Consider the following 21,575-nt stretch of genomic DNA (forward strand, 5'->3'; position numbering starts at 1 on the left):
TCACTCTAATTTACTAATTTTCTCATGTATTTAATATTTGACACCTTTGGAAATGTACAATTTAGAGTCCTCTGATATGGACAGTCTTAAAGATTTAATCTTTATTTTAGGACATGGACTTTGTACGATTTATCATCAACTGCTTTAAGGTTTATTACCCTAAATACCTCTGTAAGTACCTTACTTCTTTATAAAGTATATTAAAACTGTAGAAACTTTTGAGAGCTGAAGAACCTTGTATTATTATAGACGTTTATATTTAAAACTGCTTTCTGATGAAGAACTTTAAATGTGTTCACAGATAAACTGTAAGTGTATATCATGGTAGGTGCAAAGGAAAATATTTTTGAGACAAATATTTTATGCATAGTCATTGTCTTTCAGGCTAAGAATTTCAATCCTAAAACATCCTATAACACACACATGCACATACTCTCACATAATCACCTGTACATGCCAATATGCATTGATTGGCAACATTAGCCCACTTGTAGCCAAGTGTGATGGTGGAAGTCTATATTCCCAGCTATTCAGGAGGCAAGAAGATCTGTAGTTCAAGGCAAATCCAGATAAAATTAGTGAGACCCTAACTTAAAATACAAAAAAGGACTGGGATATGTGGCTCAAGTGATCTCCACTTTCCTAGCACCATTAAAAAAAAATATATATATAGCATATTTGTACTGATCTTTCCCTTTAGAAATGCATTTAAAATAATACTTATTGTATGAAATTTCTTACTATAAAGTCTGTTACTGGTTATTGTCTTTAAGCAAATATTTGGCCATGATGCATACTACCTTTGAATGTGGCATGTGGACTTTTACTTTTTGTTTTCATTTTCTTTTGTGGTGCTAGAGTTGGAACCCAGGGTCTCACCATGCTAGGAACACAAGCACTGTACTGTTGAGCTAACATTAACATCCCCAGCCCTGTTCATTCTGGTTGCATTTATATGATGTATTCGCCATAGGGAAAACAAGCTGCCAACCCACATAAATAGGCAAATATATTTAAACCCATGAGTTAAAAGACAGAAGAGAAACAGCAGGGCCATCAAAAGATGAAAATTTACAGATTGGACTGGGCATGTTCCTGGCAAATACACAACTAGGGTCTTCTAAGATTTGTGAACCTGGTGACCTTAAGGCACAAAAGTTCATAAATCACCTTTCTTTGGCATACTTTTATGTAATTATTGTTATCTGATGTGAGGGACACATAAAAATCATAATACATATGGAGAGTCAGTACAACCCCAATCCTGAATTGGTTTTTTTTGTTGTTGTTGGTTTTTTGTTAGTTTTTGTGGGGCTTGAACTCTGGGCCTTGGGACTCTCCCTAAGCTTTTAAGCCCAAAAGTTAGTGCTCTACCACTTGAGTCACAGCCTCACTTCTAGTTTTCTGGTGGTTCATTATAGATAATAGTCTCAAGGACTTCTGTGCCTGGGCTGGCTTTGAACTGTGATCCTTAGATCTCAGCATCCTGAGTATTTAGGATTACAGGTGTAAGCCATCAGTGCCTAGCTTGAATTCTTATCTCTTCACATAACTTCTGAATATTCCTTAACAGAATGGATCCGTAGTAACAAGGTTGGGGAACCTGCATGGACTTCTAATCCACATGAATTTATCCATTATGAGGCACAAGTCCTGCTTTACTGCTATCTGAGCAGTAGAGTCAATGATTAGTAAGGAGTTCAGTTCTCTTTGATATTAGCTTGTATTTAATATGGAAAAATTTAAAAATTATTAAAATAGCTAAAGGAAATTATGAAGAGATACCTATAAATAATATTCTTTTGAGAGAACCATATCCACCTATCAATAATAACATAGATTAGAATAATGTTCATTTCAGAGAATGGGCATATTTTACAACATAATGCAGTTGAGAATACATCAATCAGATTCTGTGGAATTGTTTTTTCTTCAAAATCAGTCGTGAAATAGTATTAGGTGCCACTTTGCTGATACCTTGTTCTCTTTCTGTACTTCATTTGCCTGTATTACTATAACCACTCTAGGAGGCTCTCTGCTCAGGAAGGGAAATTACATAGTCATTCATTTGAAATAAAAGAATGAATTGGATATCATAAATTCTTTTTGTAGCTTCTGATCATTTCTAATAATAGTTGATAGGATTGTCTATTATCTTCAGCTCAGTACAGAAATAATACTCTGTATACTTTGGGAATAATGGCTTCCTGGAGTCCATAATATTTTTATAAAGAAGAAATATTTGTTTCTTAAACCATAATGATGTAGTAAAAATGAAAAGGACAGCTGTGAGACAGATCTAACACTCTAGGTTCTAAAAAATGACGACTGAAATCATAAATTAAGCATGGTGTTGTTTTTAAAGTTAAGTGACCTTCAGCACTGACATGCCACATTCAAAGACTCTACTTATCCACTGAGCTGTATTCATTTATGCCCTTCTGCGAGCTACAAGGGCAGTAAATGAACAAAGGAACTAGGGCTGTTTGCCCAAGGACAGTTACAGTGCATTATTGTTTTCCCACAGGTCTTCCCCCTGGGCGGGGCCTTCCCATTGTGCAATGTTCAGCCTTAGCACCACTCACACCTTCTAAATTGCAATTTCAGCAACCAGCTCAATTTTTACTTATATTTAAGCTTTATCTAGGTCAGATGTAAGTGTTATTACTATAGAGGTACCAAGTCACACTCAATGAAAAATATTTTTTATCTTTTAGCAAAAATAGTGATCTTTGATATGCCTTGGATAATGAATGGTAAGTGTATTATGTATCCTTCTCTAAAACCAAATATCTGATTTTCCTTTTTCTTAGTTAACCACTTTAACCAAATTTCTACAGCTGGTTTTTTACGTTTATATTTTTATTTGGTATGTGTTCTTTTTTTTTTTTTGCCAGTCCTGGGCTTGGGCTCAGGGCCTAAGCAATGTCCCTGGACTCTCTCTACCACTTGAGCCTCAGCACCATTCCCGGCTTTTTTCTATATATGTGGTACGGAGGAATGGAACCCAGGCCTTCATGCATGCTAGGCAAGCACTCTACCACTAGGTCAAACTCCCAGCCCATTGGTATGTGTTCTTAAGAAGTTGAAGCTATAATACTCAAAGGCTCTTCCTAGAGAATTGGTGTTGACATTCTATCCCCAGATTCTGGCCAGGAGTACCGGCTAGTCTGAAAACAGCCTCAACCTGTTCATCTATTCAGGTACAACTAAAAGCAGAAGCCTCAATTTGTCACCTTCATAAGGAATGTTACAACACAGGCCTAGGCTTAGTTTTCTTAGGAGCTTTGAGTATTGAGGAACAATGCAGGTGGTGAATCTGAAAATCAGCTCATAGCACTACATGGTCCTTTTGACCCTCATATTTTTGGTAAAATATTTTTTAAAAGCCATTGAAACACATTTTTACCAATTTTAAAGCAATTGAAAATTTAATGTTATTTAATGAATGTTATTCATTTTCATCGATACTTATCAAAGTCAATTGTTACACAGAAAGCAATAGCAAAACTCAACAAGGTAACTTTAGTTCTTTGAAAAGCTAAGCACAATTGGAAAATCTATTATTAAACTGATAAACACCAGGAATAAATTGCTAAAATTTGGAATTAAGGACTAGACATCCTTACTGACTATATAGAAATAAAAAGTATTATTAGAGATTACTATGAATAGTTGATTCCCCAAAATTAGATAACCTAGATAAAATGGATAAATTCTTTAAAAGATTTGAAGTATTAAAGCTGATCCAACAGGAATAAGAAAAGAAGGATAACAAAATATAACAGAAGAATAACAAGGATAACAAAATTGAATTTGTAACCAGAAAACGTCCTACAAAGGTAAATCCAGGTCCAAATGGCATCGCTGGCATCAGATGGCATCATCTGCAAAATATTTAAAGGAATCTCAACACCAATCCATTGTAACTAGGTCTGACAAATACAAGAGCAGGGAATATTTCTCAACTTATTTTATGTGGCAAATATAGCCCTGAAATTGTGGGATGTGGCTCAATGTTTGGGTACATGGGTAGTGTATTTGATACCCTGGATTCCATACCCAGATCCAAAAAAAATCCACTAGCACAGGAAGTCCAAAACTACTAAAAGCATTATATGCCCAGCCAGATACTATTTTTTGCCAGTTCTGGTCTTGGGATCAGAGCCTGAGCTTTTTCTTGGGTTTTCTCAAACCTAGAGCTCTACCACTTGAGCCACAGCACCCCTTCTGGCTTTTTTCTATGTATGTGGTACCAAGGAATTGAACCCAGGTCTTTGTGCATGGTAGACAAGCACTCTACCACTAGGCCAAATTCCTGGCCCCTTTGATAGGATTCATCTCAAGATTGCAAGGTTGATTCAAAAGATGAAAGTCAATGTAATCTATATTATTAATAAAAGAGAAAAGAAAATTTCATTCTTATCTGAGCAGACACACAAAATGAATTTGACAGAATCTTCTAGTCTCTCATGACAAAAGCATTTAAACTGAGAGCAGCAAGTGCAGAGTTAGAACACTTGGAAGTTAGAGGAAATACAATAGTCCATAAAAAACCACTCATGTTTCTGACTTTAAGAAGCTCAAAAGTTCTCTAAGTCACCTACAATTTTGATAATTTACTGGAAGGCTTTCTAGAATCTCCTGGAAGCTATTATTCTCACAGTTTCCATCTATTACAGAGAAAAGATTCAGATAAAATTTGGCCAAGCCTCAGTGCCCAGAGTTTTTATCGGGACTCTATTTCATAGATATGATTGATAACTTCTTTTTTTTTTTTGCCAGTCCTGGGCTTGAGCTCAGGGCCTGAGCACTGTCCTTGGACTTTCTCAAGGCTAGAGCTCTACCACTTGAGCCTCAGCACCACTTCCGTTTTTTTTCTGTATATGTGGTACCGAGGAATCAAACCCGGGTCTTCGTGCATGCTAGGCAAGCACTTTAACCACTAGGCCAAACTCCTGGCCCCGATTGATAACTTCTTGATTAATCTCAGTCTTCATTCTCTCCAGAGACTTAATATATACCCAAAGCTCCTACTTTAAATCACATGTTTGTATGTTTCCATGGCCAGCCTCTTCTACCCCCTAGTCACAGTGTTCCACCATAATCTAAGGGCTCAAGCAAGCAAAGACAACTATAAGACATGAAGGTTATCTCTTAGACGCAGAGGACAAAGGCTAATTCTTCACTAAATAAAAGAGAATTTCCTTAGCCTAATAAAGGGCGTCAATGAATATCTACAGTGAGCATCATTAATAAAAATCAGCTTTACTGAAGTAGCCAGAACCAAAGAAACATAGGTTGCCTTGTTTCCTTCATTTGTGGTAACTAGGATGTGCCTATAAAACTACACTAGATGGTAAAAGACAAAAACATATCCTTGGACATGATAAATTATACAGGTCTCTAGACATTCACACAGTGAAACAAAAGGAGGATATTCTTAGGAGAGGATCGCTATTCACATGTGATCATATAAAATGATGTTTATTGAAATGAATGCCAAGAAATGGAAACAGGTTGTTCTTTTTATTTTACTTTTATTTTTTTCTTGTGTCACTGTTTCTTATTTCTGTACATTTTGTCTTGTATATAAGTTTATCTGTCTTGGGGAAGGTAAAGAGCACAGCAATGGTGGGACAAAGGGTGAACAAATGCTTCAGTGATACTCACTAGACACCATGTTGAAAATAAACTATATACAACTATACACCTAACAGGTGTAACTCACTGACTTCAATCCCCAGTACCACAAAATGAAGTGAAATCATAGCATGCCAAATGAAAATGTTATTTGCTAAACTACAATTCAATGTTTATTGTGCTGTTTTTATTTCCTGTGTTGTTCTATGTACACTTTTACACATTTATTACAATTTTTTTAATTTTCTTAAAAGTATGTTTAGGGGTGGGAAGGAAATGGGGACCATGTCATGAGAAAGGGTATCAATGTTTGTAAAGTTATGTACCTTCTATCTGGTGAATATAATGTGACCCTTCTATTAATCACAATAAAAAATATATAGAGAGAGAAAAAAAGTATGTTTAGAAATCTCATTAGAAGCAATGTTTAAAAGAGTGACTATAAATAGCAAATATCATAATAGCACAACACTAATCACCCAACAGTTATATGTGACATATATATATTCATATTTTATCATGTGGCTGGCTTGAACTCTGGGCTTGAGTGCTGTCTCTGAGCTCTTCAGCTCAAGGCTAGTGTTTTAAGACTTTGAGCCACAGTGCCACTTCCTATTACAGATTCTCTAAGTTCTTCCACACTTGTAAAAACTTCAGATCTTGGGAAAAGGCAGAGAAGATTAGAATCAGAAAGGAAATATGGGTCTAGCTTGCATCCATAACCAGCAGAGCCTTCTCATTCTCCTTTGAAAAGGTTTTTACAGATAGAAAGATTATCAGAACCATAAGGTAAATAACTTTTCTTACCATTGCACAGTTATTCCTTGAATTACCTGACAGTTTCCTTTGGTATTTGGATCATTGAGATATTGTTATTCAAACCACTGATGAATATGTTCAGAGACGAAAATCTAGGCGAGGTTATCAGTGATTATGAAAGCAGGTTAAAATGCTGCCTTCTTAATCTTTCTAAATCCTCCTAGAGCATTTGAAACCAGTAAAACATACGTTACAAATATCAACAGAAATTAGAGAATGCTAATGATCATATCTTGTAAAATAAATATTAGCTGATTATGCCTCAAAATAGTTTTGAAAGACTTGTTTGCACATATAATAAAAATCATTGAAATAGAATAGAAGGGATGTTAATAAAAAAAATGATTTGCCTTTCTTCAGCTGCTTTCAAGATCGTGAAAAGCTGGCTTGGTCCAGAAGCAGTGAGTTTGTTGAAGTTCACAGGTAAACATGACATTCAGGAATATGTGAACGTGGAGTACCTGCCTCCTCACATGGGTGGAACTGTAAGTATAGTCCTTGAAACTTGTTTATGAAATAATGCAGGGTAATGGCACATTAGACGGTATTCTTTCCTCTAGAAAAAAAGAATCTTGATATTATACTATCCTTCTGAAATATAGATATCCTAAATTTGGAAGCAATGCTTCTAGCATTTTTCTCATTTAAGTTTCAAATTTAAATTTATACTTCTGCATGACTACTATATTAATTTATATGGCTCTAAAATAAAGAGTATTCAGTGTTCAGGAGAGTATTCAGAAACAAGTCTAAAATAAAATGTCTTTTCTACTCTTATCCCAAATACCTTATTTCTTTCCACATCATTTTTATAATAACTCCAAGAATGTATATTGTCTAGAAAAACAACCAAATATATATATATATGGTCTTTTCTGACTTTTTGTTACTCAAAAGGTTTTTTTTTAATTTAAAAGATAATGTTAAGCAGTTTTGTGGTTTTTATCCTTGTTTTGTTCATTTCTTTTTGGTTTTGCATACTAGGAATCATTCAAGGGCCTCATACATGTTAGGCAAGCACTCTACCTGCCTAGACACCAAAATATTTTAAAACTAATTTGTCTTTATTTTTGCCAGTTTTAGGGCACAGCACCATTTCCAGCTTTTTCTATATGTATGGTACAGAGGAATCGAACCCAGGTCTTTGTGCATGCTTAGGCAAGCATTCTGCCATTAAGCCACCCTCCTAGCCAGTTAAGACTAATTTTTGCCACTTACAAATGAAATTCGAAATAGATTCTGTGAATTTTTAATAATGTGTCTGGGATGTGATGATGCACACCTGACACACACTGTAGCAGAAACTTAATGGTATGGTGACTTTAAAAAAAGTAAATAAACTATAGCTGGGCACTGGTGACACATGCCTGTAATCTTAGCTTCTCAGGAAGCTGAGATCTGAGGATCGTGGTTTGAAACCAGCCCAAGCAGGAAAAGTCCCGAAGACTGTTATCTCCAATTAACTACCAAAATAGCCAGAAGTGGACCTGTGAGCACTAGCCTTGAGTGAAAACACTCAAGGACGACACCCAGGCCCTGAGGTCAAGCCCCAGAATTGGCACAAAAAGCATACAAACGTACATACATACATGCATACACACAAACATACATACATACATACATACATACTTATATAAGCTGTGTAGTCTATAGATTTTGGTATTTTTTGGATAACCTGAAAATATTTCAGTTATTTAATTTTTATAATATGCTTTGTATGCTGTCTGTCTGGCAAAACTATATTTAGGATGAAGCAAAAACAAGCAAGTAGAAAATTTTGTTATGACCTTCTGTTTTCTTTGATGAGGAAAAACTTGGACTACAATTTTAATTCCATTTGTTCTGATTTACTCTTTTGAGACTTTATAGTTTACATTTTAACCTAGAAGAACTGAGTATTGTTCATTCCAGATGTTACAATTAGTTTGTAGTGGTTAGTATCTGAACATTGTAGTTGCTGTTTTATTATTTTAATATTTTTACTCTAAAATTGTTATCCCTTAAAATTAATAGCATTTAGTAAAGTATTGTTACCTTTGTTTTTATTTGTGTGCTTGTACTGGAGTTTGAATTAACCAGCTGTTGAGCTAGTTAATTAAAGATAAGAGGACTTTTCTGCCTGGGCTGGTTCAAACCTACATCCTCATATCTTAGCCTTTTGAAGAGCAGATATTACAGGCATGAGCCTCCAGTTATAGCTTAAAAAAAACAAAACTTTGTTGGCTTGCTTGCTTGCTTTTAATGTTCCTTTGCATACTAGTGTGGTGGTCTTTATGGTGGTTGATTGATTCGTGTTTTGTTTTGTTTCTTCTCTTTTTTAATAACTTCTTTAAGTAGTTGTTCTGTTTTGTTTGGATTTGTAGAACTAGGGATTGGACTGAAGACCCACTGAATCCCATCTGTATCCAATTATTAATAATATTATGCATACTAGTGTTTGTGCTTTGTGTAGAAAGTGTATTCTGTGTAGCCCATAGTGAATTTTCTATGTAGCTAAATCTGGCCTGAGACAAGTTTTTAACCATTCTTTTGTTGTAAAGGGTAAGCTACATATTTAACTTGATTCTTTAGGTAGATAGCTTTTGATTGTCCCATATTATTTATGTCTCTTTTCCCTTCTGGGGCATAAGTAATTCTCTTGTTACAGCCAAAGCAATAAATTTGAAGTGTAGTATAAAAGAATTATTTATCTCCCTATATATCAACAGGCTGATACAGAAAAGTAATCTTAGCAATATTGGAGTTTGAATTCAGGGTCTTGAACTTATTAGATTCTCTATCAGTTATAATGTCTCCAACCCTTTCTCTGGTTATTTTTGAGATAGGATGTCAATGTTTGCACAGTCCAGCCTGAACCTCTTATTTACACTTTTCATGGGTAGCCTGGAATGACATGTGCATACCATTTCATCCTATTTTCTTCCTTTCTTGAACTTGGAACTTCACTCGCTTGCTTGGCATTTGTGCTCACAGCTAGTGGTCTACCACATGAGCCACACGTCTAGTTCTTTGTTTCCTATTCTTAGATAATCTGCCCAGGCTGCCTCCAAAGGGAGATTCTCAGATCTCAGCCTCCTAAGTAGCTATGTCCAGACTCTGCCTAGTTTTTATTGGTTGTAATGGGATTCTCACTCCTGTAACCATGATCCCACAATCTCTCGCTTCTCAAGTAGCTAGGATTCCAAGTATGAGCCACTGTGCCTAAGTCACAAATTCTTTTCTTTTAGGATCCTTTCAAGTATAGCTACCCACCACTAGTGGATGATGACTTCCAGACACCTTTGTGTGAGAATGGACCTATTACCAGTGAGGATGAAACTTCAAGTAAAGAAGATATAGAAAGTGATGGTAAAGAAACCTTGGAAACAATGTCTAATGAAGAGCAAATACTTCCCCTTAAAAAGGTAATTCTATGAATGAAACAAACTTGAATTTAAAAGCTGTGGCATAGCACCAGTTCTACCAGAAGCTGGCTCTGTAATTTGGAGTAATTCAGTTTACTTGGTACTCTTCCCCATCTTTGTGTATGTAAAGAATGGATTGGATGAGTTGACTTGCAATACAGCTTCAGGAGTAATCCAGAACCAAAGAAACATAGCCTGTATGATTTCCCTCATTTGTAATCATTAGTATATGTCTAGGACTTTCCTAGCAGAGGATCACAGTAGCTCAATAACCTATGACCACATAAGAAGATTATAAGTGACCTGAACTCCAAGATTTGGAAACAAGAGATTTTTCCTTTGTGATTGTTGTTTATAATGTACTGTTTGAAGTTTTTTCTCTGTTTTTCTTCCCCCCGCCCCTCTATGGTTTATCCCCTGTTGTCACTGTATTTGATTTTGGTGCCGGGTGCATTGTATACACAGTTATTTGAATTAGGGAAGGGAAGGGGAACAAAAAAATGGTGAGACAAAGGACAAAGGGCAAATCAATGGAACAGCGATACTCACAACATGGTATGTTGGAAATGAACTTTACAACTTGGAACGGGCGGGTTGGGGGAGAGGGAAAGTGGGAGAAAAATGTGGGAGAGAGTAACAGTGTTCAACAAGAAATGTACTTACTACCTTACCTTTGTAACTGTAACCCCTCTGTACAGTAACCTGATAATAAAATTAAATAATTAAATTTTAAATAAATAAATAAATAAATAAATAAAAGAGGCTGAGTCTGTGCTTTGTGTAAAACTTGCCAAAGTGTACCTGGAAGGAATAGTTCTTGTCTGCAGTGTGTGTGTATGTCGGGGGAGGTTTTGGGGCTTGTACCACAGGACTTCATGCTTTGAGCTGTGGTTCAGCTTTTTATTCATGAGCAATGTTCTGTCATTTGAGCCAGGTCTCCATTTTTGGCTTTGTGTTGATTAATTGGAGATTAGTCACTGACATTCCAACTCGTGCTATCTGTAACCCTCAAATCTCAGCTTCCTGACTAGCTAGGATTATTATCAATCTGTACTACTTTTTATTTGTCTAAGATAAAAACAAAAGTGCTTAAAGTTTATCGTGATCTAGTTCCTTTCCATTTCTTTTTAAAGAATACTTGGCAATCATTTTTATAAATTTTCATGGTCTTGATGGATAAATATCAACATGCTATTGATAAAATATAACATAAACATTAAAGGCTTACGAAATGATCGTGTTATGTGTATAACAGTGACCTGATCGTAGTAGACACTCAAATATATATTGAGGATCATATTCACGTATGTTAAATATATTTAGCTATATATTTAGATATAGTAAATCTATGTTAAAGACAATGATTTTAGTGGAATAGAAATGTTTTATTTGTGGGTCTAATGGCCTGTCTTTCATTGTGAAACTAAAATATCTTTATTTTTCTTCCTTGTTTTGTCTTTATGTTTTGTTTTGTATTTCAATCTTTAGATTAGCTCAACTGAATGTACTGCCAAAACAGATGAATCAGAAAAAGTTGATTCTAAGACTAAATCTTTCAAGAAACCGTTGAGTGTGTTTAAAGGACCCTTATTACACATCAGGTAATAAAACTTACTATTAGCTATACTGTTTGTTATATCTTGATCATCTTGAGGGGGCTACAAAAATTGAGAAATGTTTTGTACTTGTTTGTGAAATGATGAAAATAGAAAGTTAAAGCTAGGCACAATGGCTCATGCCTGTAATCCTAGCTACTCAGGAGGCTGAGATCTGAGGATCGAGGTTCAAAGCCAGCCTGAGCACTAAAGACCTTGAGACTCTTACCTCCAGTTAACCACTAGCAAACCGGAAGTGGCACTGTGGCTCAAGGGGTAGGGTGGTAGACTTGAGCTGAAGAGATCAGGAACAGTGCCCAGGCCTAGCATTTAAGCCCTATGACCAACAAAAACAATAACAACAAAAGAAATCAGAAAGAAAATAGAAAGTTAAGGATTATATGAAGTTTGTACTTGGTTTTCAGACATTGTAGGTACTTTTAACTTTTATTTCTTTTTCTATTGTGTGTAAAGAGCCTTCATGACATACTAGATAATAAAAGTGAATATTCATATCTTAATAAACCTACATTGCAGCTATTTTTCTCATACTACTGATGCAAATACATTTGTAGAGGAGGGGTGACAAAAATTCCACTGAAGATGGCATTTGTTAACTTGACCTTCTAAAACGCCAAAAGTGAACTATAAAAATAAAATTTTTACCATAAAGTCTCATTCCAGTGCATCTCCATTTCTGTGGCTGTGTTTTTTTTAAGATATAAAGAGTTTAAGATTTGGAATTGGGGATGCTATTCAGCAGTAGAGCACTTGCTTTCCACACTTGAAGCCATGCATTCTAAACTCAGGATCTCAAGAGATTTAGCATTGACTTTGTGTTATTTCAAGACCTCTTTCCCAACGTTGCTTTTAGTTGGGAAATCTATTTAGCCCTATATTGCTATATAAAGGCAGTAGGTAATAATCTAATGTAGCATTTTCTGCCGCTAACCTGAAACTTTCCTTTGTAGCTGTTTTAAGTTTGTATCCTATCAGCCATAAAACTGATCTTTTTAGGCCAGCATCCACTTGAGCCATCTTTCTAGTCCATTAACCAGGCTTTAAAAAAATTGATTTTGAAGATTCTCCGATTGATAGGATTCATTCATTTTCACAAATTCTGGTACTTTTGTCATTGGATTTATTTTTACTGGCTGTATATTGTATGTGAGTGAGAAAAATAGACATACACACATTTTGTTTCCTATGATTTTTTTTTCCTTTACCATTTCTTCCCTTGTGAGTTTGGATTTTTTTTGTTCTCATTTTTCCCTCTACTTGTTTGGAAGTCATATTAACTATGCTTTTACAGGAGGCCTGTCAAAAGATAAATCCTAATCTATAACTGTTGAGGGAAAAACAACTAGGAAGAAAGCCTGGCTGCAGTGGGCAGCTTCCAGTGCTGCTCTTTGGCTCTTACCTTGCTGCTTGTACCCCCTGCAGAATCACAGAGCTATTGTGAAATATGCAAAGAGTTTGAATAATATTCATCTCCTGAGAGGTACTCACAGTCTGTATGCTGATTACTGAGAACTACTATCTCTTCTGTAGCTTAAGCTAGGCTCTAAAGTTGGTGCCAGTGACTCACACATATAGGTGTGAGTTCCACAGTCCTAGCTGCTTAGGAGGCTAAACCTGAGGTTTGCCATTTGAAGCCAGGCCACACAGACAAATCTCAGAGTCTCTTCATCTCCAATTATCCACCCCAATGTGCAAGTGGAGTTGTGGCTCAAGAATGCTAGCCTTGAGCAAAATAGGCTCAGGAACAGTGCCCAGGCCCTGAGTTCAAGCTGTAGACCTGATATACAAACAATATGCACCTGCACATGTGTACACATGCTTTCTCTCCCCCTCTCTTTCTCTGTCTCCCTCCCTTCCTCCCTCTCTCTCCCTACCCCCCCTTCTCTCAAATGCTTCTTAATTCTTCCTCTGTACTTTCCTATGTTACTTTTGACCTTAGGAAAAAACCATAGAGCTTTTTTTATGCTTTCAGCATGCAGTAGATCAGTAAGATTAAAATACAAAATTATATCAGCTAATTATTTTGTAGTATTCTTTTTTAGAAGACTCTATATAAATGAGCATAAAAGGTTAGCTGGTCTTGCCGCCGGGAGTTTGGCCTAGTGGTAAAGTGCTTGCCTTGCATGCACAAAGACCCGGGTTCGATTCCTCAGTACACAAACATAGAAAAAAGCTGGAAGTGGTGCTAAGGCTCAAGTGGTAGTGCTCTAGCCTTGAAAAAGTCCAAGGACAGATGGTCTTTTTCCAGTTAATATTTACTTTATTCTTTGTTCTGAGCAATATAATTTTCTTTTGTTCCTGTCACCTAGTCCAGCAGAAGAACTGTATTTTGGAAGTACAGATTCTGGAGAGAAGAAAACCTTAATAGTACTAACAAATGTGACTAAAAATACAGTGGCATTTAAGGTAAATATCTTAACGACATAATAAAATGTGCTATGGGATGTGATTTGGGATATAACCTAATTGAAAGATTAATAATTGAGCAATAAATGGTTTTTTATAATGATTGAGCTTTGCATACTGTGTTTATTTGTGTTGTTTTGAGGCAAGTCATACTAGTTCTAAGTGGCATATCTCATCTAAAATTTTCCTGGGATCTAAGTCTCAGTCTTTATGCACACTAATGGACTACTGTCCAGATTTATTCTGGAATTTAATGTTGGTTGCAGATAAATGCCAAAGAAAATCGCTGTTCATTTCATGAATAATTTAATTTGCAATAGTGAAGGTACATTTCTCCCTCCTGTGTGGTCGATTGTATAGTTTATTTTTATCATTAATATGACAGTGGGTGTTATGTATAAATGTAACAACAGCTGGGCATGGTAGGTTGTCTCTCCAATTCCAGCTAAAGAGCAGAGACAAGAATCACAAATTCTACAATAGCGTGGGCGGACTTAGTGGTAGAATACTTGCCAGCCCTTACAAAGTCTCGGGTTTAATCCCCAGTACCTCAGAAACTGTAACAAGACTTGAATCTACTATCACCTATAAACTTAGTAGGTAGTCCACGCTAAGTGATAATAGGACTTATGAAAGAAGTAAAAGCTTCTTTTCAGAAACATGCCTTAAGCCAATCCACCTAACATACAGGTTGAAACCATATGAGTTGTTAAATGACTGTTTCTGAATAGGTGAGAACAACTGCTCCCGAAAAATACAGAGTCAAGCCAAGCAACAGCAGCTGTGATCCTGGAGCATCAGTCGATATAGTTCTGTCTCCACATGGGGGTGAGTGTCATTGGGTGACCACAGTAGCTGTGCTACTGGATGGGAACCCAGATCCTGTCGGTGAATATGCAGAGATTTGGGGCTAAACTTTAGAAATCCACATATCATCAAGTCACCTTGCTTCACTCTGGACCTCTTTCTCAAAATGACCTACAAAACCCTCCCAGCACTAAAATGTAATTCTATTGAATGAGTGAAATTATTTAAACTGACCCCAGTTGAAATTAAGTTTTGAAGAATCAAAATTTTTCATGCTCAGAACTTTCTCAGTGTTTGAAGTTATTCATTTTTTCATCGTTTTAAAATTAATATTATATTATGGAGTAATGCCTTAAGCCAAATCTCAGCCTGTTGTGATGACTCCTGTTTATATGTTAAATTATCCTTTTGATTATAGGCTTAACTGTTTCTGCCCAAGACCGATTTCTGATTATGGCTGCAGAAATGGAGCAGCCATCTGGCACTGGGCCAGCAGAATTAACTCAGTTCTGGAAAGAAGTTCCCAGAAACAAAGTGGTAGAGCATAGGTGAGCTTTCTTTTAATCCCTGGGTCTTGAGTGTGGTGGAAGAATAAGAAATAGAAATGTGCTTTCATGCCTGGCACTGGTGGCTCACACCTGTAATCCTAGTTACTCAACAGGTAGAGACCTGAGGATCACAGTTAAAACCAGCCCAACCATGAAAGTCTGTGAGACCAGAAGTGGTTCTGTGGCTCAAAGTGGTAAGAGTGCTAGCCTTCAACTGAAAATCTCAGGGTCAGTGCTCAGGCCCAGAATTCAGTCACCTTAACTGACAAAAGAAGGGAGGAAGGAAGGGAGGGAGGGAGGGAGGGAGGGAGGAAGGAAGGAAGGAAGGAAGGAAGGAAGGAAGGAAGGAAGGAAGGAAGGAAGGAAGGGAGGGAGGGAGAAAGGAAGCAAGAAAGAAAAGAATGAAAGAGAAAAGAAAGGAACCTTTCATGGACAAGGTGCTGTCCCTTCCTTCCCTCTTGACAGCATCTGGGGATGGTATACCAATCTCTGAAATTTAATTTAAATTGGGGTCAATGACATGGAGCTACCCGAAGACTCATAGGAATGTTCACCTATGTGACCAGAATGCTTGTTACAGTATTGTTTGGAAGAGTGAAAACATGGACAGAAAGCACTCAAATGGTCACCAGTAAAGCAGTAGATGCATTTGAATATGTCCATACAAAAGGCTATTCTGTAGCCATTCAAAAAATACACTATGGCCAGGTGCCCCCACACCTGTAATCCTAGCTCCTCAGGAGACTGAGATCTGAGAATCCACGGTTCAGAGCCAGCTCAAGCACTAAAGTCCATAAGACTCTTATCTCCAATTAACCACCGGAAAAACGCAAGTGGCCCTGTGGCTCAAGTGGTAGAACACTAGCCTTGAGTTGAAGAGCTCAGGGACAGTGCCCAGGCCCAGAGTTCAAGCCCCACAACTGATTAAAAAATATAAAAAATATACCATGCATTCAGACCTGAGAAATTACATTTGTGATCTATTATTAGAAAGTAAATAAATGACATAAAAATATATATTGCATTCTCATTCTCCTATATATGGGAAGTTTATAGATATGTGGGGGGGGCGGGAAGGAAACAAAATCTGCACTGGAGATGAGACTTGTTAGGGAGGCACCGCCCCCATCATACTTAACCAACGTTTATTTTTATGAGGGTTAATGATTTGGGGGTTTTGTTCACATTTATTTTATCACAGGGCTTCAATTCAAGCGTGGGCACTTTCCCTGAGCTCTTTTACTTAAGGCTGGCACTCTACCACTTGGAGCCACAGCATCACTTCCGGTTTTTGAGTGGTTAACTGAAGATAAGAGATTCAGTGACTTTTGTGCCTCGGCTGGCTTTGAACTGCAATCCTCAGATCTCAGCCTCCTGAGTAGCTAGGATTAAAAGCATGAGCCACCAGCATCTTGCCTTTTGTTCACTTCTGAGTGTGTTTTGGTTTGTTTTGCCGAAGGAATGACCATGAAAAATATTTCTAAAGGTTAAGAAACGCTAATATTGAAGGTATTCAAGATAGATGTGAAGTTCTTAAGAAACAGATTCTCAAAATGAGGAATTTTTATTTTGGTTTTGTTACATAGGAATTGCTTTATTTTCTTTACTGTTTGTTTTACTAGTTACTAATGGCTTGCTTTTCTGTAACTGTCAAAAGGGGATCACTGTTCTTTCCTAGAAGGTGGAAGGAAAGTCTGGTAGTTTGATACTGAATACCAAAGTAAAGTATCATCTAGACAGGATAGCCATCTTCATATTGTAAGATATTTTGCTAAATTCTACTCAATCTCATAAAAATAAAAAAACACTTTCCATTGTATCGCCAGAGCTGTTACACATTACCAACAATCTCTTCATACATCCATCAAGAAGCTATAGGAGGGTAGAGTATGTAGCTCAGAAGTACAGCATCAGCCAGGCGCAGTGGCTCACACCTGTAATCCTAGCTACTCAGGAGGCTGAGGATGGCGGTTCAAAGCCAGCCCAGGCACTGAAAAGTCCATGAGACTCTTATCTCCAATTAACCACCAGAAAACTGGAAGTGGCACTATGGCTCAAGGGGTAGGACAGTAGCCTTGAGCTGAAAAGCTCAGGGACAACACTCAGGCCCAGAGTTCAAGTCCCATGACCAACTTAAAAAAAAAGGAAGAGGTACAGAATCTACTTAGCATGTGTAAAGCTCCATCCCCAGCCCTGGAAAATGAATGAATATAGAAGAGAAGTAGATAACACTAAGCTGTTATCTTACTTAACTTGAACCTGGGGAGATCAAGGAAGCCTTTCATCTCTATCATATTGACTTCTGTGTTCAACCTTTTTTTGAAACAATTTAAAGAAATTATGTTTCTCTTGGTTTTTCATAGGTTAAGATGTCATACTGTTGAGAGCAGTCAACCAAACTCTCTTACATTGAAAGACAATGCATTTAATATGTCAGATAAAACCAGTGAAGATCTACATTTGCAGGTAGGTGTCCTTTCTTCCTAACTAAAGCCAGTTGTTAGTACTAGAAGTTCAATTTTTTTCCACTGACTTAATGGAAGACCTTTGGCATAGACACAATGAAAATACTTTCTTTTTTCTAAAGAAAAGCCAAATTAGAAATGGCAAATGGTGGGTTACTTCCAGCAATCTAAACTTTGAAAAACTCTGACCAGTTTGATCAAATAACAAAGTGTAAGGTGCTTTGGCAAGTTTCAAAGAATTCCATCTTGCAACAAAGCAATATATTTAGATTTGATGCAGGCTGGGCAGTGTAACTCAGTGGACCTTGCCTAATGTAACAAAACCCTAGGTTTGATCCCCAGCATCAGAAGAAAAAAGAAATCACAATGGAAAGACGAATGGATTAGATCCTATGGTTAGGGTCTCTGTACCTCCAGGAAGTGATTTTTCTGCTCCTGTCTCACTAGAAAAGTGGACCTTTGGAAACAAGAGTAGGCACAGATACCTCTGTCCAGAAACAAACCAAGTACCTCCCTGCATTTGTAGCCCCCAGCCTTTCAGGTCAGATGGGCCCCATCCCTTCAATGCTTGAATTTCTAATAATCCTATTCATCATTCTCAGGATTACTGCTTGTTTGATTAATATAAATCTCTCATTCTTTTCCCCCCTTTTCAGCTCAATCGTGTACTAGAAAGCAATAGGAAGCTTGAAGACCAAGTTCAGCGTTGTATTTGGTTCCAGCAGCTGCTACTTGCCTTAACCATACTTTTGCTTGCTTTTGTTGTTTCTTTCTTTTATTCATTGAACAGCTAAAGATTTGGTGCACAGTGAGAAACATGGCCTCTTCACCTGTTATTTGGAAAAAGTAACAGACTCCACATTTCCGGACCAAGCCACTAATAATATTGCACATTTGCTCTTTCTAAAAGAAAATGTGTAGCACGTACATGGGAACAACACATACTAGTCTTGAAAATAATTTTTTTGAATAAAGAAACGTTGGTTAGAATGACAATTGCTAGACAGGAGAGTAAATAAATTTATATGAATTGTGTAAATTACTAGCTTAATTTTAATTTATTCTCCCTTTGATTTGAATACTTTAAAAGCTTAAGTTAATCATGTAAATATTTTAGCTGAATTGGAAAGTATGAGTAATATGCTTTGTTGCAGCCAAAACAATAGGTAATCTGCTTTTTTATGACAAGTAATATAGCTGAACTGACTTCCTAGCTTTTGTATATGATATATATAAAGGAACATGTATATTAGAAAGAGAAAACTACTTAGAGTAATTTATTGAATCATGACTTTGTATTTTGAGAATTACTTCCAGATGATGCTCAATATTCTTTTGGAATGTAAAACTATTTAATGCCAAACCACCTTAGCCTTTGTTTCTCAGTGTTCCTGAATAGCCTGCCTCTTCATTAATTCTGGGCTTTTTCCGGAACACTTAACTTCTGTAGAATGTAGAAAGCTAAGCATAGTTGGAGTTTTTTAATTATGGTAGAATGCCCACAATGATCGTCCGCCAAACCATCCCCCTTTCCAATAAGTCTATGCAGCTTTAGATTGCCCACTATGGCTGGACACTGTTCCTTTGATGTAACTTACTATAAAGGCCTGAATCTCCCTTCTTCCATCTTCACCTTCATCTGGAAAAGGAGAGTTTCTCTGTGGCTCAGAGATTGCACCATCTTCACCCTCATTTCTAAATGAAAGGCATTAGGCAATACTTTTTTAAAAAGCCATTGTTTTGTGCCAGTACTGAGGCTTGAACTCAGGGTCTGGGCGCAGTCCTTTAGTTATTTCACTCAAGGCTGTTGCTCTACCACTTGAGCCACATCTCCACTCCCAGTTTTTTACTGGCTAACTGGAGATAAGAGTCACATGAACTTTTCTGCCCAAGCTGGCTTTGAAACACAATACTCAGATCTCAGCTTCCTGAATAGCTAGGATTAAAGCCATCAGCTACTGGTCCCTGGCTTGAAAAGCCCATTTTTAGAGATGCTAAGCAGTATATTGGATTTGTGGTGCAGAATATTCCTTGTTAATATCAGCCTTGGGAAGGAAACATAAAATGCTGGAGTTTCTATAGGGCCGAGAAGAAAAAAAAACAGGAACTTGAGTGTTAGCTCTGTGCTTAGAAAATGGAAACTAGAGCTTGGGGCGGACTTTAAAACCTTCAGAATAAATGGATGAATGGGCTTACTTGATCCTCTGCCTTTGGTATGATAATACCTATCTGCAGTGGCCTCAAAATTCTTTAAAAAGATAGACCTTGCAGAAGCAGAGGCTAATGAAGTTTGTTTTCTCATTACTATGACTACTTTCAGTCCCTTTTGGCTCACAGCTATATCTACTTTTATGCAAGAAAAAAATCGTCTGCCTAAAAAATAAATGTTAAGTTCTGATTTGAATCATGTTTGAAGATTAATTATTATTCTGAGGTTAAGTGTTGACTTTCATCTTGAAGAATTTGATTCCATAGCTGAGATATAAATAATAATAGAATGGAGTCTTTTAATATTGGCCTAGGAAATAAAACCTTGAAAGGACACTGGCAGGATCCTTTGTCTTAGTTTAGCTTGTTTTGTTTTGTTTGTTGTTTGTTTGTTTGTTTTCTATTTGCCGGATCCAAACATGAAACCGAAGGCCAGTCCACCCGAAGCACTGTGCATAGTATGCTGTGAGGATGCACGGACTTCATCCTACATGGTGGACTTTTGGCCTTAATGTAATTAGCCCAAAGGACTTCTATGTGTTTCTCATTCTTCAGTAAATAAGTCTTGTCCTGACAGTGCCTCTTTAATGTTTTGTCTGAAGATGACATTAGCTCCCTAAAATATCATTGCTTGAAATCTTGTTGATTGAATTTAGTAAAATACCTTGTTAATGTCTGTGTGTCTTTTAAATGTGACTAACCAGAATTACTGAAAATTAACTATAAAAGCAAAAGCATCTGAACTTTTGGACTTGTCTTGATTTGTCATAGATATTTATATTTGATTTTATGCCATCTTCATTTGGTTTTGATTGAATCATATTGCATGATTATTACTTTGGTACCTTGATCAATTATTTTATTTTTAATCATGTCTTTACTTATTCATGAACAAATTACCAAGGACTTTTGTTTAGATTTAGATTTTTGATTTCACTTGAGGAATGAAAATTAATAAATTATCCATGGAAGCACTAATGAATACCATTAGCTTAATCTGCAAGTAGCCTGAGATATAATTGCTGGTAAACTTAGCCTCAAATTTCATATCATAACTGTTTTATATCTTACCACTAATTTTGACTGGATTTAATAGCACTTTATTGTACGATTATAAAAGATATATTCCTAGAAATGTTGCCAGTGTAATTTCTCTAATGTTCTGGTGCTTTTCATATATTTTCAGTATTTTTATTACTATATTGGTATTTTCTTTGTATAAATTGATCAACAAAACATGTTTTCTATTTTAATATGTTTTAGAAAAATAATTACATTTATGAAATAAATATCATCAGGATTAAACTCAAACCTCTGGTCTCTAATTGATAAAGCATTTTAAAGAAATCAATGCTCAGACTCACTGTGACCTTTTAAAGATCATAGTGAGTCCTTTCAAATCTGATTTGCATTTTTATAAGGACACTGCTTCATGCTTCCAAACAAGCAGTTCCTGTGTCAGGTAAGCCCGTCCTTTCCTACTCCTTTGTGAAGGCTGGTTGCTGTTCCAGGCTTCTCCTGTCTTGGGCCTCATTGCTTTACCTCTCTCTAGATCTGCAATGAGTCTGAATTGCTCCATGGACAATCTCATCATTCTGCCTGTCACATACCTTTCTGTCCAATGAGAGAAGCAACCTGCTGCCTGCCAGGCATATGGAA

General features: G+C 36.7%; 1 protein-coding gene across 2 annotated transcripts in view; it reads left to right on the top strand.

The window, feature by feature from the left end:
* The window catches only part of Mospd2 (motile sperm domain containing 2), a 44,177-nt gene extending 22,969 nt beyond the window's left edge, over window positions 1–21,208 (top strand). For both annotated transcript variants that reach the window (XM_090326813.1, XM_090326814.1), the window contains exons 6-15: window positions 111–171; window positions 2,718–2,756; window positions 6,823–6,947; window positions 9,690–9,866; window positions 11,355–11,467; window positions 13,792–13,888; window positions 14,620–14,716; window positions 15,114–15,243; window positions 17,607–17,709; window positions 18,365–21,208. In XM_090326813.1, the coding sequence (XP_090182939.1) occupies window positions 111–171; window positions 2,718–2,756; window positions 6,823–6,947; window positions 9,690–9,866; window positions 11,355–11,467; window positions 13,792–13,888; window positions 14,620–14,716; window positions 15,114–15,243; window positions 17,607–17,709; window positions 18,365–18,502 (1,080 nt within the window). In that variant the 3' untranslated portion in view covers window positions 18,503–21,208. The remainder of the gene's footprint in view (window positions 1–110; window positions 172–2,717; window positions 2,757–6,822; window positions 6,948–9,689; window positions 9,867–11,354; window positions 11,468–13,791; window positions 13,889–14,619; window positions 14,717–15,113; window positions 15,244–17,606; window positions 17,710–18,364) is intronic.
* The last annotated feature ends 367 nt before the right edge of the window (window positions 21,209–21,575 follow it).

Source organism: Megascapheus bottae, chromosome X, assembly GCF_031878675.1.
Source record: "Megascapheus bottae isolate mThoBot1 chromosome X, mThoBot2.hap1, whole genome shotgun sequence".
Lineage (NCBI taxonomy): Eukaryota > Metazoa > Chordata > Mammalia > Rodentia > Geomyidae > Megascapheus > Megascapheus bottae.